The sequence below is a fragment of the Hyla sarda genome (genome assembly GCF_029499605.1).
Source record: "Hyla sarda isolate aHylSar1 chromosome 1 unlocalized genomic scaffold, aHylSar1.hap1 SUPER_1_unloc_3, whole genome shotgun sequence".
Classification (NCBI taxonomy): Eukaryota; Metazoa; Chordata; class Amphibia; order Anura; family Hylidae; genus Hyla; species Hyla sarda.
In genome coordinates, this window is record NW_026607589.1 from 1,043,904 (window position 1) to 1,061,477 (window position 17,574).

Genomic DNA, 17,574 nt, shown 5'->3' on the forward strand with positions numbered 1-17,574 from the left:
CTCTTCCACCAAGCGATCCCTCCACCTATTGAAGCATACAGGCTCCCTGTCATCAGCTGACTAGTGATGTAATATCTTGGCCGCATTGCAAGGTGGGAAAAATCTGAGACAACAGTCATTTTGTATGCTGTTAAAAATAAATATTGGGGTGAAAATCACATAAGAATTGTGAGAAAACCGTCACACACAGGTACAGACACTATATTATGTACTACACTAACTTTACAGCCCCTGTAGCATAGTCAAATAAATAAAATTCCAGGAATACCCCTTTAACTATTATAGACAGGCTGTTCACAAAACTTTGACTCCCCTCCCAACCATACCAAATAAAACCAGTATACTAATAGCAACACAATCAATAATACCACTACACACAGGACAAATAATACCGTCACCTCATTATCATACAGTACCCCACACAGTGACCGAATAATGGGGGAGATTTATCAAAACCTGAGGAAGAGCGGTGCAGTTGTCCAAAGCAACCAATCAGATCACTTCTTTCATTTTGCACAGGCATCTTTAAAAATGAGAAAAGCGATCTGATTGGTTGCTATGGGCAACTGCACCACTTTTCCCCTCCACAGGTTTTGATAAATCTCCCCCATAGTCGCTAAATAAAACCCAGTATCACAAAGACCAATATTACTAATGATAAATCTATACAGGGGACACAAAAAATCAGTTACACTATGATCACATATATATATCTAGGAATATATCTAATTATTCAAGGTTTCCTACATCATGGGTGGGTCAGATTGCAGCTACTAAAATGCTTCTACTATCCAAATTCTTTATTATTTCTGGACCTGCCGGTTCAGGTCCCCAAATACAGAATTCGATTTCTTCAACAACATCTTAAGTAATTTATTTGGCTTTCCAGTATCTACCGTATATACTCGAGTATAAGCCGAGTTTTTCAGTCATCGGCTGTCTGGGCATGCTGGGAGTTGTAGTTTTGAAACATCTGGAGGTCCGCAGGTTGAAGACCACTGCCGGGCCTTCGTCATCATCCAGACCCCCCCTTTAGTTTTCTACTCACCTCCCCTCGGTGGGAAAGAAGGGTGATCTGGTCCGGGCCATCTATGCTGCAGGGACCGTCCAGTGGGGAGGGTTAGTCGTTCCGGGCTGTCCATCTTCACCGGGAGGCCCTCTTCTCCGCTCTGGGCCAGCCCCGGACTAGTGACGTTGCCATGACTACGACGCACAGGGACGTTCATGCGCGTCGTCGTCAAGGCAACGTCACTAGTCCGGGGCTGGCCCAGAGCGGAGAAGAGGGCCTCCCGGTGAAGATGGACAGCCCGGAACGACTAACCCGGACGGTCCCTGCAGTATAGATGGCCCGGACCAGATCACCCTTCCTTCCCACTGAGGGGAGGTGAGTAGAAAACTAAAAGGGGGGGGGGGGGTCTGGATGATGACGAAGGCCGCAGTGGTCTTCAACCTGCGGACCTCCAGATGTTTCAAAACTACAACTCCCAGCATGCCTGGACAGCCGCGGGCATGCTGGGAGTTGTAGTTTTGAAACAGCTGTAGGTCCGCAGGTTGAAGACCACTGATGAAGGGATTGACAGGCGGTGATGATGACACGGTGATGATGATGGGGGGGATGATGAAGGGGGGATGATGACAGGGTGATGATGATGGGGGGGATGATGACAGGTGATGATGATGGGGGTGTTAATGATGGGGGTCTGGATGATGACGGGGGGGATGATGTATTTCCCATCCTAGGCTTATAGTCGAGTCAATAACTTTTCCTGGGTTTTCGGGGTGAAATTAGGGGCCTCGGCTTATATTCGGGTCGGGTTATACTCGAGTATATATGATATGTCTCTCTGGAGACAGAGGCGGGTTGAGCTGCCCAGATTTATAATGATATGAAGCCTCGCTGCTGGACCAGGTTAAACCATGGTGGACAAATGACTGCTCTAAACTGTGGGTACATATAGAAACCTCTTTGTACCCTCAGGTTCATTATTTTTAGAACTGGATCTCGCGTCTATCATATAGTATTCCATCTAACATTTGCCCCACCATGTTAGCAGCTTTTCGTATTTGGTCTCTTCCCTTGATTCAATACTTCTGTTAAGTCTTAGGGACCTGCCCCTGGATATAATTCAGACACAAATTCCTAATAATAATTTTATATATTTATATACTCCGATATATGAGAGGATAGCCGGCTCCGACCAGTTCAACAAATTGCTCAAACATTCTCACTTCCCACTACAGAATGTTATAAATACAGTTACGATATTATGTCTCATCTCTAAACATGTTCCAGACCCAATTCATTATATAGTAAAAAAAAAATGTACCCCATGTTTATCTACTAAGGGAGTATGAAAAGCTTCTAATACCTTGTTACCTAATCCTGGACTCCCTGATTGCTGTAAGAAGTGGGAACAGGATTTAGGAAAGACTTTTAGTGAGGAACAATGGATTCACATCTTTACACTGAGCTCAAAAATGTCACATAATGTCCCTGATTTATAAGAGTCTTGTGGAGGTTTCTTTGTGGGTTTTAATTCCCTACAATTTTTCCCCACGGTATTTACTAAGATTTCTCTACATTTTGCACTTTTCCCTACATTTTGCTTTTTTTTTACACATGATCTGATCTGTCCGGTTTTCCTCGGCTCAAATCCACATTTCCTGTGGAAACCTTAGTAAATATGTTGGGTTTTTGTGAAAATGTCGGGAACACGACCCTTTTTTGCTCTCAAAAATGTATCCAGAAACGCTGGCGCTGTAATACACGATCGGGCACTTTTCTTCATGTATGGTGGGAATGTGACTTCATTTCTGACTTCTGGCAGAAGATTCATTTGACTTTGAACCACATTATGGGGTTCACCTTTCCCTGGGGCCCAGAGGTGACATTATTACATTTGGGTCTGGGAGAAATCCCTTTTTCGGAAATAACTATCCCAATTCATATACTTGGAAAAGCGAAGAGATACCTGATCTTCAGCATATTATTAATACAGTTCAATGTAACGTTACCATGGAGCGATCCATTACATCTGTTACAGATCATTTAAAACTGTTCACTAGAGATTGGACCAAATGGCTGGAATTTAGGTTTAGGCAAAGTTACAATTTTAACCTATTTCTAAGTTTTTGGGGTTTTATTTTTGTTTTTTTTCTCTTCTCTCCCCTTCTTTTTCTTTCTTTCTTTCTTTCTTTCTTTTTCTCTCATTTCTTTTTTCTTTGCTCTCGACTCATCTTTACTTACTAGACAATAGGAGAATTTTCCTTAAATTAGACAAACTCTGAAATATTAAACATTTGATTAACCAGTTTCTCTTCTTTCAGTTAAAGGAGTACTCCGGCGCACACTTTTTTCCTTTTATCCCTTCCGGGCTGCAAAATAAAAGTAAACGCACTTTCTCTTACCTGCCAACGAGCCCCCGGAGCTCCGGTACACTCCGGTACAGGTGTTCGGTCCCCGGGCTGTATTCTTCTTACTTCCTGTTAGCCCGGCACGTCACACGGAGCTTCAGCCTATCACCAGCAGAGGCGGGACATCACTGCAGCCGGTGATAGGCTGAAGCTCCATGTGACGTGCCGGGCTAACAGGAAGTAAGAAGAATACAGCCCGGGGACCGAACACCTGTACCGGACTGTACCGGAGCTCCGGGGGCTCATTGGCAGGTAAGAGAAAGTGCGTTTACTTTTATTTTGCAGCCCGGATGGGATAAAAGGAAAAAAGTGCGCGCCGGAGTACTCCTTTAAATATGAGAAACATTGTTAGAATTTTGAGCAACTTCTTGAAGAGGTAAACTTTATTACTTTGTATTCGTTATGCAATTGTTTATGTAAAAGAATAAATAAAGAACCTTTTTCCTTCCAATCCGCGACATATATGGGAATTTACGAGCGTGTAACTGGGTCTTCAATCCGTGTAATAATGGCGCAAAGTGTGAAGTAAAGAGATCTTGTACCAGATGTGATCAGATCTCTAGGGATTTTATACCCCGGGGAGGACAAAGAAAAGGAAAAGAATTACACCCATGTTTACTGAACCCGGGGGACGCTGACATATTGACGACTTCTCATATAGAAAAATGGATTTTATGATCTGAGACCGAAAATAGACGTCAAGACGGGAAACGCTGGTCTAGGGTTTGTGATAAATAAAAGTATCTGCAGCGTCTTATGTTCAGAAGAGACGATCTTCGAGGGAGACGCGCGGATCCTGTCTGATGCCTTGAATTAAAGTCTCTATAATCATAATGAGAAGGGGGCGGGGACAACACTGACGCGTTACATTCCCTATATACAACGTCAGGGACAATATTACATTTATTATAAGTCCAGTGTGCGGAGATGAATATAAAGGATAATAAATAATATAATATAGAGAACTTCTTAAAAATTGGTAACAAGTTTGGAAATGATATATATATATATTACTGTCAACTATCCTATGTACATGGTTAATATATAGATGTATCTGCATCATTTATTCCTCTGAATTGACTTCTCCCCTGTGTGAGTTCTTTTCTTTGATGCTGATGAAGACTTGACTTCTGTGTAAAACATTTCCCACATTTTGAACATGAAAATGGCTTCTCTCCTGTGTGAGTTATTTGATGCACAACAAGATGTGGTTTCTGAGTAAAACATTTCCCACATTTTGAACATGAAAATGGCTTCTTCCCTGTGTGAGTTCTTTGATGTTTAACAAGATCTGATTTCTGAGCAAAACATTTTCCACATTCTAAACATGAAAATGGCTTCTCTCCTGTATGAGTTCTTTGATGTTTAACAAGACTTGATTGAAAAGTAAAACATTTCCCACATTCTGAACATGAAAAGGGCTTCTCTCCTGTGTGAGTTCTTTTATGTACAATAAGAATTGATTTCTGATTAAAACATTTCCCACATTCTGAACATGAAAATGGCTTCTCTCCTGTGTGAGTTCTTTGATGTGTAACAAGACCTGATTTAAAACTAAAACATTTCCCACATTCTGAGCATGAATATGGTTTCTCTCCTGTGTGATCTCTTTGATGTCCATCATTCCTTCTGTGGCTTTTATTTTGCTGAACATCCTGTGATGACTGAGAAGACAGGACCTGTATATAAGGATGAGATGACAGATCTTGGCTGTGAAGGGCTGAGGGTGTATCTGGGATAATGGAATGTTCTTCATATGTATCTTGTGTGATATCATCATCTGCTTTATAATCTGAAGATATAAGATTCTCCTCTGATCTCCTGCTACAAGAATCTGCAGAGAATAAAACAGATTTTATTATCAGTATTAAAGGGGTTCTCCACCATAAGGTGATTTTAGTAGGTACCTGTCTGACAGTAATGGACATGCTTAGGAAGGATCTGCACTTGTTTTGGGGCTATATGGCTATGTTGTGAGATTACATAACACTGTGGCTTTTTGTGAACTGGTATTTCCTGTTTGAGTTTCCTTCTTTGCCTACAAATCCCATAATTCCATTTTACTCCCTTCCACACATCACCCACCCCACCCATTGAAACATAAATGAGCTGCATCCATTCAAAAGACCTGTGGTTTTCAATCAGGGTGCCTACAGCTGTGGCATTAGTTGTAGATTGATCTCTCTCCCACCAAGCGATCGCTCCACCCATTGAAGCAGACAGGCTCTCTGTCATCAGGTGACTAGTGATGTCAGGTCTCGGCCGCATTGCAACCTGGGAAAAATCTGAGACAACAGTCATTTTGTATGCTGGTGAAAATAAATATTGGGGAGAAAATCACAGAAGAATTGTGAGAAAACCGTCACACACAGGTACAGACACTATATTATGGACTACACTGACTTTACAGCCCCTGTAGCATAGTAAAAAAAAATCCTGGAATACCCCTTTAACCCCTTAACAACCAAGGAAATTGTGTTTTCATTTTTTCCTCCTCTCCTCATAGCCATAACTCTCTTATTTTTCCATCTACACTGCATTTTAGGGCTTGTTTTTTGTGGGACTGATCTTACATTGTATTAACTGTGCATTAAGTCCGGTCCATACAATCACAGCGATATCTAATTTTCATAGTTTTCGTTACACTTTACTACGTTTTAAAAACAATGACAACAAAAAGCAAACAGTGTAAGTACAGACCATGGAAGTCTATGACAAAATCCCATTCAGCACAGCATGATGTATACAGAGTGAGGACAGCTGCATAACACAGTCACTGACTACAGACACAATACAACCTAAACCGGGAACCTTAAAGGGGTACTCCGCCCACAGACAAGAGGAAAAGATTAAAAGGAGGAGCCAAGAGTGCGGCGGACAGAAAAGAGGTGAAAGCCGAGGGAGAGTAAGGACGGAGAACCACACCGGCCCCCCCCATACCTTATGGAACTTATCAGGGCACTTTCTTATTCAAGGTGAGGGTTTTTTTGAAAAATATTGCAGTATTGAGGCAAAACTTTACCTATATTTACAATTTAGTTGTTTTCTGTAGATTTTAAGTCTTCAGATTCGTTCACACGTTTCCATGGTTACATGGTTTTTCTGCAATTTGCGCAACTATGGTAATAGCCAAATTTGGAAAATCATGGCAAATATACAATGTATGGACACAGCCTTAGGGAAGGTGTATAACTACTATATATCCTGATCCCATAGAGATAACAGCAGCAGTATACAGATAGAGCTGGAGAGGAGGCCTATATCTACTATATATCCTGATCCCATAGAGATAGCAGCAGTATACAGATTGAGCTGGAGGAGAGGTGTATAACTGCTATGTATCCTGATCCCATGGATATAGCAGCAGTATACAGATAGAGCTGGAGGGAAGGTGTATAACTACTATATATCCTGATCCCATAGAGATAACAGCAGCAGTATACAGATAGAGCTGGAGAGGAGGCATATATCTACTATATATCCTGATCCCATAGAGATAACTGCAGCAGTATACAGATAGAGCTGGAGAGGAGGCATATATCTACTATATATCCTGATCCCATAGAGATAGCAGCAGTATACAGATAGAGCTGGAGGGGGAGGTGTACATCTACTATATATCCTGATCCCATAGAGATAACAGCAGTATACAGATAGAGCTAGAGGGGAGGTGTATAGCTACTATATATCCTGATCCCATACAGATAGGAACAGTATTCAGATAGAGCTGGAGGGGAGGTGTATAATTACTATATATCCTGATCCCATAGAGATAGCAGCCGTATACAGATTGAGCTGGAGGAGAGGTGTATAACTGCCATGTATCCTGATCCCATGGATATAGCAGCAGTATACAGATACAGCTGGAGGGGAGGTGTATAACTGCCATGTATCCTGATCCCATGGATATAGCAGCAGTATACAGATAGAGCTGGAGGGGAGGTGTATAGCTACTATATATCCTGATCCCATACAGATAGCAACAGTATTCAGATAGAGCTGGAGGGGAGGTGTATAATTACTATATATCCCGATCCCATAGAGATAGCAGCAGCAGTATACAGATAAAGCTGGAGGGGAGGTATATAACTACTTTATATCCTGATAACATAGAGATAGCAGCAGTAGTATACAGACTGAGCTGGAGGGGAGGTGTATAACTACTATATATCCTGATCCCATAGAGATAGCAGCAGTATACAGACTGAGCTGGAGGGGAGGTGTATAACTACTATATATCCTGATCCCATAGAGATAGCAGCAGTATACAGAGCACTGTTTCAGACAGAAAAGAAATTCAAAATGAAAAGAACTTCCTCTGTAGTATACAGAGGCTGATAAGTGCTGGAAGGATTAAGATTTTTAAATAGAAGTAATTTACAAATCTGTTAAAACTTTTTGGCACCAGTTGATTTAAAAAAATTTGTTTTCCACCGGAGTACCCCTTTAAGCATGAAAGACACAGAGAAAGGCAGGAGCGCGTACATCTGTAGCTGGGACCCAGGACCGTTCCTCTGCTCCATAGCCTTTCCAGAGGATTAGATACTGGAGGCCGCCCCTGGACATATGGGAGTCAAGGATACTGCAGACCTCATAATCCGACCTCGTCAAGGTGTAGTGAGGTGTAGTGATTGCATAACAACAACTTTAACCCCTTAAGGACGCAGGACGTACACAAACGGCCCCTTTTCCGAGTCCTTAAGGACTCAGGATGTTTGAGTACGTCCTGTCCATTCCCGGCCCCCCCACCGCTGCTGAAATCGTTCAGCAGGCATCCCGGCATATCGCCCAGGGGGGTCATTATGTCCCCCCATGTCGGCGATGGCCGTCAGAGACGGCCCCGAATAGTCAGAGCCAGCAGGGGTAAGGTGGCACTGGTGCAACCTCACGATCGCCCTGATTCGTCGGCCGGTTTCCCGGCCGACCAATCAGGGCGCCTGCTGCGGGTGTCACTCCCGCAACCCGCTCCGCCCCTCTTCCGGAGGATGTGAGCGGGTGCGGGACGTGCACACCGGGAGCTGGGGACCCCGATCCCCGGCGTGAATGCTGGGATCGGGGCCCCAGGAGCAGCAGCGACGGCGAGAAACTGACCTGTGCGGCTGGATCGTTGGAGGTGAGTGACAGCCTCCTGCTGTTGCTTAGCAACAGCTTCCAGCATGCAAAAAGGGCATGCTGGGAGCTGTAGTTATGCAACAGCAGGAGGCAGACCACCACAACTCCCAGCATGCCCTTATAGTTGCAACAGCTGGAGGCACATTTTTTCTATGGAAAAGTGTACCTTCAGCTGTTGTGTAACTACAACTCCCAGCTTGCACAAACAGCTAAAGTGCATGCTGGGAGTTGTAGTGGTGCATCTGCTGGTTGCATAACTACAACTCCCAGCATGCCCGTTGGCTGTCGGTGACTGCTGAAAGTTGTAGTTTTGCAACAGCTGAAGGCACACTGAGTTAAGTAGCAAACCAGTGTGTTTCCAGCTATTGCATAACTACAATCCCCAGCATCCCCAGCCAAAGTAGTATGCCTCCAGCTGTTGCATAACTACAAGACCCAGCATGCCCTTCCGCTGTCCGTACATGCTGGGGGTTGTAGCTTTTGCAACAGCTGAAGGCACACTGGTTGCAAAACACTGATTTTGTTACCAAACTCGGTGTTTCACAACCAGTGTGCCTCCAGCTGTTGCAAAACTACAACTCCCAGCATGCACTGATAGACCGTACATGCTGGGAGTTGTAGTTTTGCAACAGCTGGATGTTTCTCCCCCGCCAATGTGAACATACAGGGTACACTCACATGGGCGGAGGTTTACAGTAAGTATCCGGCTGCAAGTTTGAGCTGCGGCAAATTTTCTGCCGCAGCTCAAACTGCCAGCGAGAAACTACTGTGAACCCCGCCCGTGTGACTGTACCCTAAAAACACTACACTACACTAACACAAAATAAAATAAAAAGTAAAAAACACTACATATACACATACCCCTACACAGCCCCCCTCCCCTCCCCAATAAAAATGAAAAACGTCTGGTACGCCACTGTTTCCAAAACGGAGCCTCCAGCTGTTGCAAAACAACTACTCCCAGTATTACCAGATAGCCACTGACTGTCCAGGCATGCTGGGAGTTTTACAACAGCTGGAGGCCCCCTGTTTGGGAATCACTGGCGTAGAATACCCCTATGTCCACCCCTATGCAATCCCTAATTTAGGCCTCAAATACGCATGGCGCTCTAACTTTGGAGCCCTGTCGTATTTCAAGGCAACAGTTTAGGGCCACATATGGGGTATCGCCGTACTCGGGAGAAATTGTGTTACAAATTTTCTGCTTTACCCTTTTTAAAAATGTAAAATTTTTGGGAAAAGAAGCATTTTAGGTACAATTTTTTTTTTTTTTTTACATATGCAAAAGTCGTGAAACACCTGTAGGGTATTAAGGTTCACTTAACCCCTTGTTACGTTCCCCGAGGGGTCTAGTTTCCAAAATGGTATGCCATGTGTTTTTTTTTTTGCTGTTCTGGCACCATAGGGGCTTCCTAAATGCGGCATGCCCCCAGAGCAAAATTTGCTTTCAAAAAGCCAAATGGGAATTTTCTGCTATTACCCTTTTTAAAAATGTAAAACTTTTGGGAAACCAAGCATTTTAGGGAATTTTTTATTTTTTTTTTACATATGCAAAAGTCGTGAATCACCTGTGGGGTATTAAGGTTCACTTTACCCCTTGTTATGTTCCCCGAGGGGTCTAGTTTCCAAAATGGTATGCCATGTGGGTTTTTTGCTGTTCTGGCACCATAGGGGCTTCCTAAAGGTGACATGCCCCCCAAAAACCATTTTTCGCTCCTTCCCTTCTGAGCCCTCTACTGCGCTCGCTGAGCAATTTACGAGAGAGAAATTGGGTTTCAAATACAAGTAAAAATGTTCTCCTTTTTACCCCTTGCCTTACCTCCTTCACTTTGCTGCTATTCCTGTGAAACACCTAAAGGGTTAAAACGCTGACTGAATGTCATTTTGAATACTTTGTGGGGTGCAGTTTTTATAATGGGGTCATTTGTGGGGTATTTCTGAACTGGTCCCTGAAAAAAAGTGAGTTTCAAAATTTTGTGAAAAATTGGAAAATTGCTGCTGAACTTTGAAGCCTCTGGTGTCTTCCAAAAGTAAAAACGTCAATTTTATGATGCAAATATAAAGTAGACATCAAAAATATTTGGAATATCCATTTTCCTTACAAGCAGAGAGCTTCAAAGTTAGAAAAATGCAACATTTTCAAATTTTTCATCAAATTTTGAGATTTTTCACCAAGAAAGGATGCAAGTTACCACAAAATGTTACCACTAACATAAAGTAGAATATGTAACGAAAAAACAATCTCGGAATCAGAATGATAACTAAAAGCATTCCAGAGTTATTAATGTTTAAAGTGACAGTGGTCAGAATTGCAAAAAATGGCCGAGTCCTTAAGGTGAAAAAGGGAACAGTCCTTAAGGGGTTAAGAATGAAATGTGGATGACCTTGGAAGTCTGTATGGAGGGCACGAGGTTAAGTTCATAGGCAACATTCCAGGAATAAAAAAACAGGCCTTTTTTTTTTTTCAAAGACCTCTCCCTGTCTGTCTCCAGGTTGGGTGTGGTTCTGCAGCTCAGTTCCATTGAAGTGAATGGAGACAAGTTGTAAAACCACATCCAAAGTGGAGACAAACAGGGCGCGGTCTTTGAAAGAAAAAAAAAAGGCCTGTTTTTTTATTCCTGGAATTCCCTTTAACCTGTCAAAGTACGTGGTCGGGCCCAATATACAGGGGAGCCAATTTTATGGTAGAAGTGCAGGGAATCTTGTTTCGGGTGGACATCCATACCCTCTCCCGGACCTTCAAGGAGGGTGTCATTAATTGTCTTACAGTCATTCTGGAGCTTCCGCTACATGGACCTCTAGAGCGATCCTTGGAATAATACCCATGTGGACTGGGGTTACTGGAGATGGTTTTCTAATGCCGGAACGTTTACTGGTGGAGAATTCAGAGTAATAAGGAGGGTTCGATACTGTAGTCAGAAACGGAATCACACTCGAGGATGAATTCACGGCGTTGTTACAGGCAAACTCCGCCCAAGGGTAACCGGTCCGAAATATAGAAGAGCAGAAATTACTCCAAGACCTGATGAAAACGTTCCATGGTAACATTAGATTGTGGGTTGTGGGGCGAGGAGAAGAAAAGCTTGATACCCATTTATTCCAAAAACTCAGTAGGAGGAGCGGCTCTAATCCAATACTGAGCAATGAGTTTTCTGGCCAATCCCAGAGGGCTCCGCTCCACATCCTAGAAGACCCAACAGGCAAGTTATAGGCTCCAATAGATAAACCCATACACTGTATGAATGAGCAGTATCAGGAACTTACAGAGGAGATTCCCAAACAATATGGAACAAGTGGGCAGCCAGATAGCCGCACCTCGTCTGGCCGACCTATTTATTTATTAATCCCAGAGAAAAAACCTACAAAAAACTACAGCTCATGGCGCAAACAATAAACCCTAATACAGATCCGTAGGTGGAAAAATATAAAAGTTATAGAGGTCAGAACAGGAGCAGAGCTTAGAGCGGTGAGAATGGGGCCCCCAACAGGCAGGTGACAGTACTACATATAGGGCTAGAATACGGTCAGCAGGTATGACTGGTATGAGACAGGGCATCAGCTTTAGGTTATGTTCACACCGCAGAATTCTGCAGGAATATTCCACACGGACACTAAGCTGCAGCAGAGTCCGCTTGATTTCCATAAGATTTTAGTATATGTGCTGTCGAGGCGACTTCTATAAGATTCTGCTGCACTGTGCACACGACGGAAAGTCCAGATAGACTTGTTTATTCTTTCTGCAGATTCCGCTCAGAAATGAGACGACCATCGGATCCTTCAAATCTGCGGAATGTCGCCCGTGTTTTCTGGGTGTTCATTCCGCACATTTTCAGCCATTTGAACCCGTCCTTAGTGTTCTTAGTGCCAAGAAGAAAGGAGACACATAATAAAATGGGGAGAAGAAGAAGAGAGCCCACCTAGCCTGTCCTAGAGATAAACATTTGGCCGCAGGGAGGTAAATGAAGTGTTTGTGATCCATAAGAATTAGAATAGGTCCGGTAGTACCCACAGACAAGTGCGGCCACTCCTTGAGGGACAAATGATGGCCACTGATGAAAGTTTCCTGGTAAGAAAGCTATAAGGATAAAATGGTCTCTCTGGGGTAGGAAGGTGAGACACCTATTCTGTCTCAGACGTATCGTATGAATGGGAAAGCTGGGTTGTGGTGACCCAGGATGGGAGTGTGGTGACGGCAGCTTTCAGGGTGGAAAACGTTTGTGACCTTCGTGGAAATCACATTTCTCCAGTTTGTAATACAGAACAATCTCTCACAACGTAGCAATGCAGCTAAAGATTACAGCGCCGGAACTCTGCATATACTACACGGGTGTGAGTAAGTGACCCCTCTTTGTAAAGCTGTTTACCCCACTATAACCCCGTATATTGGCTTTAGTGTGGAGAACAAGGGGTCAGATTCTCTATAAGTTACTTTGGATAAGACTGTAATGTGATTGTGGCCCCACAGTGCTCTCTGCTGACACCTCTGTCCAGGTCAGGAACTGTCCACAGCAGAAGCAAATCCTCATAGAAAACCTCTCCTGCTCTGACCAGTTTCTGACATGAACAGAGGTGTCAGCAGAGAGCAGTGTGGTCAGACTGGAAAGAACTACACAACTCCCTCTGGAGCATACAGCAGCTGATGAGTACTGGAATGATTAAGATTTTTAAATATAAGTAATGTACAATACTGATGAATTTCGAGAACCAGTAGATTAAAATAATTAATTTCCATCGGAGAACCCCTTTAAACAAAATTCCATATAAAATTATTAGTCAGTGACTGAGCAGAATCTATGACTTTTACTACTCACCTGGGCAGTTCCCTGTAGGAATTTCCTTCTCATTCTGCTCATCACCGCTCAAATCTGTCTCTTCTTCTTCTTCCTTTATGTCTGTAGCATTAATATAGATCAGATCTTTCCCTGTAGGAATGTCCTCCTTATACTGCTCATCACCGCTCACGTCTGTCTCTTCTTCCTTTATGTCTGTAGCATTAATATAGATCAGATCTTTCCCTGTAGGAATGTCCTCCTTATACTGCTCATCACCGCTCACGTCTGTCTCTTCTTCCTTTATGTCTGTAGCATTAATATAGATAAGATCTTTCTCTGTAGGAATGTCCTCCTTATACTGCTCATCACTGCTCACATCTGTCTCTGAAGCATTAATATTGTTCAGATCTTCTCCCTGACTCATAAAATATGGAAGAAATATAGTAAAAGTCATCAGACAGTAGGAGAAGTCACGTGTGATGTTATAGATGAGCAGGAGATGAGGAGTCATGGAGGGTGAGGAGACTGACCACAAGAGCTTCACAGCCCTTCTACAGATCATAGGGAATATCTCCATCTACCTGATCATCCTGTGGAAGAAGAGGACAGGGACACCTCTCTGGTGCTGTTCTCTTACTGGATCTGACTGTAGGGAACACATACAGAGACTGAATTCACTCTTTACATACACATAATGAGAGGACGTGTGTATATAGTCATGTCTATTACCTGGTGATGTGAGGGGCTGCTGATCCTCCATCATGACCTGATCCTTGTACTGATCCTTGTGTCCTTCTACATACTCCCACTCCTCCATGGAGAAATAGACCGCCACGTCCTGACACCTTATAGGAACCTGACACACAATGATACAGTCATCACCCCGACCCCTCCAGTGGTGTTACTGTATAATGTCCCAGCATTCCCAGCAGTGTCATCTCTCCAGTCATCACCAGACCCCTCCATTACTGTATAATGTCCCAGCAGTGTCACCTCTCCAGTCATCACCAGACCCCTCCATTACTGTATAATGTCCCAGCAGTGTCACCTCTCCAGTCATCACCAGACCCCTCCATTACTGTATAATGTCCCAGCAGTGTCACCTCTCCAGTCATCACCAGACCCCTCCATTACTGTATAATGTCCCAGCAGTGTCACCTCTCCAGTCATCACCAGACCCCTCCATTACTGTATAATGTCCCAGCAGTGTCACCTCTCCAGTCATCACCAGACCCCTCCATTACTGTATAATGTCCCAGCAGGGTCACCTCTCCAGTCATCACCAGACCCCTCCATTACTGTATAATGTCCCAGCAGTGTCACCTCTCCAGTCATCACCAGACCCCTCCATTCCTGTATAATGTCCCAGCAGTGTCACCTCTCCAGTCATCACCAGACCCCTCCATTACTGTATAATGTCCCAGTATTCCCAGCAGTGTCACCTCTCCAGTTATCACCAGACCCCTCCAATACTGTATAATGTCCCAGCAGTGTCACCTCTCCAGTCATCACCAGACCCCTCCATTACTGTATAATGTCCCAGCAGTGTCACCTCTCCAGTCATCACCAGACCCCTCCATTACTGTATAATGTCCCAGCAGTGTCACCTCTCCAGTCATCACCAGACCCCTCCATTACTGTATAATGTCCCAGCAGTGTCACCTCTTCAGTCATCACCAGACCCCTCCATTACTGTATAATGTCCCAGCAGTGTCACCTCTCCAGTCATCACCAGACCCCTCCATTACTGTATAATGTCCCAGCAGTGTCACCTCTCCAGTCATCACCAGACCCTCCATTACTGTATAATGTCCCAGCAGTGTCACCTCTCCAGTCATCACCAGACCCTCCATTACTGTATAATGTCCCAGCAGTGTCACCTCTCCAGTCATCACCAGAACCCTCCATTACTGTATAATGTCCCAGCAGTGTCACCTCTCTAGTCATCACCAGACCCCCCATTACTGTATAATGTCCCAGCAGTGTCACCTCTCCAGTCATCACCAGACCCCTCCATTACTGTATAATGTCCCAGCAGTGTCACCTCTCCAGTCATCACCAGACCCCTCCATTACTGTATAATGTCCCAGCAGTGTCACCTCTCCAGTCATCACCAGACCCCTCCATTACTGTATAATGTCCCAGCAGTGTCACCTCTCCAGTCATCACCAGACCCCTCCATTACTGTATAATGTCCCAGCAGTGTCACCTCTCCAGTCATCACCAGACCCCTCCATTACTGTATAATGTCCCAGCAGTGTCACCTCTCCAGTCATCACCAGACTCCTCCATTACCGTATAATGTCCCAGCAGTGTCACCTCTCCAGTCATCACCAGACCCCTCCATTACTGTATAATGTCCCAGCAGTGTCACCTCTCCAGTCATCACCAGACCTCTCCATTACTGTATAATGTCCCAGCAGTGTCACCTCTCCAGTCATCACCAGACCCCTCCATTACTGTATAATGTCCCAGCATTCCCAGCAGTGTCACCTCTCCAGTCATCACCAGACCCCTCCATTCCTGTATAATGTCCCAGCAGTGTCACCTCTCCAGTCATCACCAGACCCCTCCATTACTGTATAATTTCCCAGCATTCCCAGCAGTATCACCTCTCCAGTCATCACCAGACCCCTCCATTACTGTATAATGTCCCAGCAGTGTCACCTCTCCAGTCATCACCAGACCCCTCCATTACTGTATAATGTCCCAGCAGTGTCACCTCTCCAATCATCACCAGACCCCTCCATTACTGTATAATGTCCCAGCAGTGTCACCTCTCCAGTCATCACCAGACCCCTCCATTACTGTATAATGTCCCAGCAGTGTCACCTCTCCAGTCATCACCAGACCCCTCCATTACTGTATAATGTCCCAGCAGTGTCACCTCTCCAGTCATCACCAGACCCCTCCATTACTGTATAATGTCCCAGCAGTGTCACCTCTCCAGTCATCACCAGACCCCTCCATTACTGTATAATGTCCCAGCAGTGTCACCTCTCCAGTCATCACCAGACCTCTCCATTACTGTATAATGTCCCAGCAGTGTCACCTCTCCAGTCATCACCAGACCCCTCCATTCCTGTATAATGTCCCAGCAGTGTCACCTCTCCAGTCATCACCAGACCCCTCCATTACTGTATAATTTCCCAGCATTCCCAGCAGTATCACCTCTCCAGCCATCACCAGACCCCTCCATTACTGTATAATGTCCCAGCAGTGTCACCTCTCCAGTCATCACCAGACCCCTCCATTACTGTATAATGTCCAGCAGTGTCACCTCTCCAGTCATCACCAGACCCCTCCATTACTGTATAATGTCCCAGCATTCCCAGCAGTGTCACCTCTCCAGTCATCACCAGACCCCTCCATTACTGTATAATGTCCCAGCAGTGTCATCTCTCCAGTCATCACCAGACCCCTCCATTACTGTATAATGTCCCAGCATTCCCAGCAGTGTCACCTCTCCAGTCATCACCAGACCCCTCCATTACTGTATAATGTCCCAGCAGTGTCACCTCTCCAGTCATCACCAGACCCCTCCATTACTGTATAATGTCCTAGCAGTGTCACCTCTCCAGTCATCACCAGACCCCTCCATTACTGTATAATGTCCCAGCAGTGTCACCTCTCCAGTCATCACCAGACCCCTCCATTACTGTATAATATCCCAGCAGTGTCACCTCTCCAGTCATCACCAGACCCCTCCATTACTGTATAATGTCCCAGCAGTGTCACCTCTCCAGTCATCACCAGACCCCTCCATTACTGTATAATGTCCCAGCAGTGTCACCTCTCCAGTCATCACCAGACCCCTCCATTACTATATAATGTCCCAGCAGTGTCACCTCTCCAGTCATCACCAGACCCCTCCATTACTGTATAATGTCCCAGCAGTGTCACCTCTCCAGTCATCACCAGACCCCTCCATTACTGTATAATGTCCCAGCAGTGTCACCTCTCCAGTCATCACCAGACCCATCCATTACTGTATAATGTCCCAGCAGTGTCACCTCTCCAGTCATCACCAGACCCCTCCATTACTGTATAATGTCTCAGCAGTGTCACCTCTCCAGTCATCACCAGACCCCTCCATTACTGTATAATGTCCCAGTAGTGTCACCTCTCCAGTCACCACCAGACCCCTCCATTACTGTATAATGTCCCAGCAGTGTCACCTCTCCAGTCATCACCAGACCCCTCCATTCCTGTATAATGTCCCAGCAGTGTCACCTCTCCAGTCATCACCAGACCCCTCCATTACTGTATAATTTCC

General features: G+C 44.7%; 1 protein-coding gene across 1 annotated transcript in view; it reads right to left on the minus strand.

Annotated features, from left to right (window-relative positions):
• The window catches only part of LOC130298177 (uncharacterized), a 185,373-nt gene that overhangs the window by 123,190 nt on the left and 44,609 nt on the right, over nucleotides 1–17,574 (minus strand). The window contains 4 exon segments of the mRNA XM_056551088.1: nucleotides 4,496–5,248; nucleotides 13,338–13,713; nucleotides 13,880–13,944; nucleotides 14,028–14,154. Coding sequence (XP_056407063.1) covers nucleotides 4,496–5,248; nucleotides 13,338–13,713; nucleotides 13,880–13,944; nucleotides 14,028–14,154 — 1,321 coding nt within the window.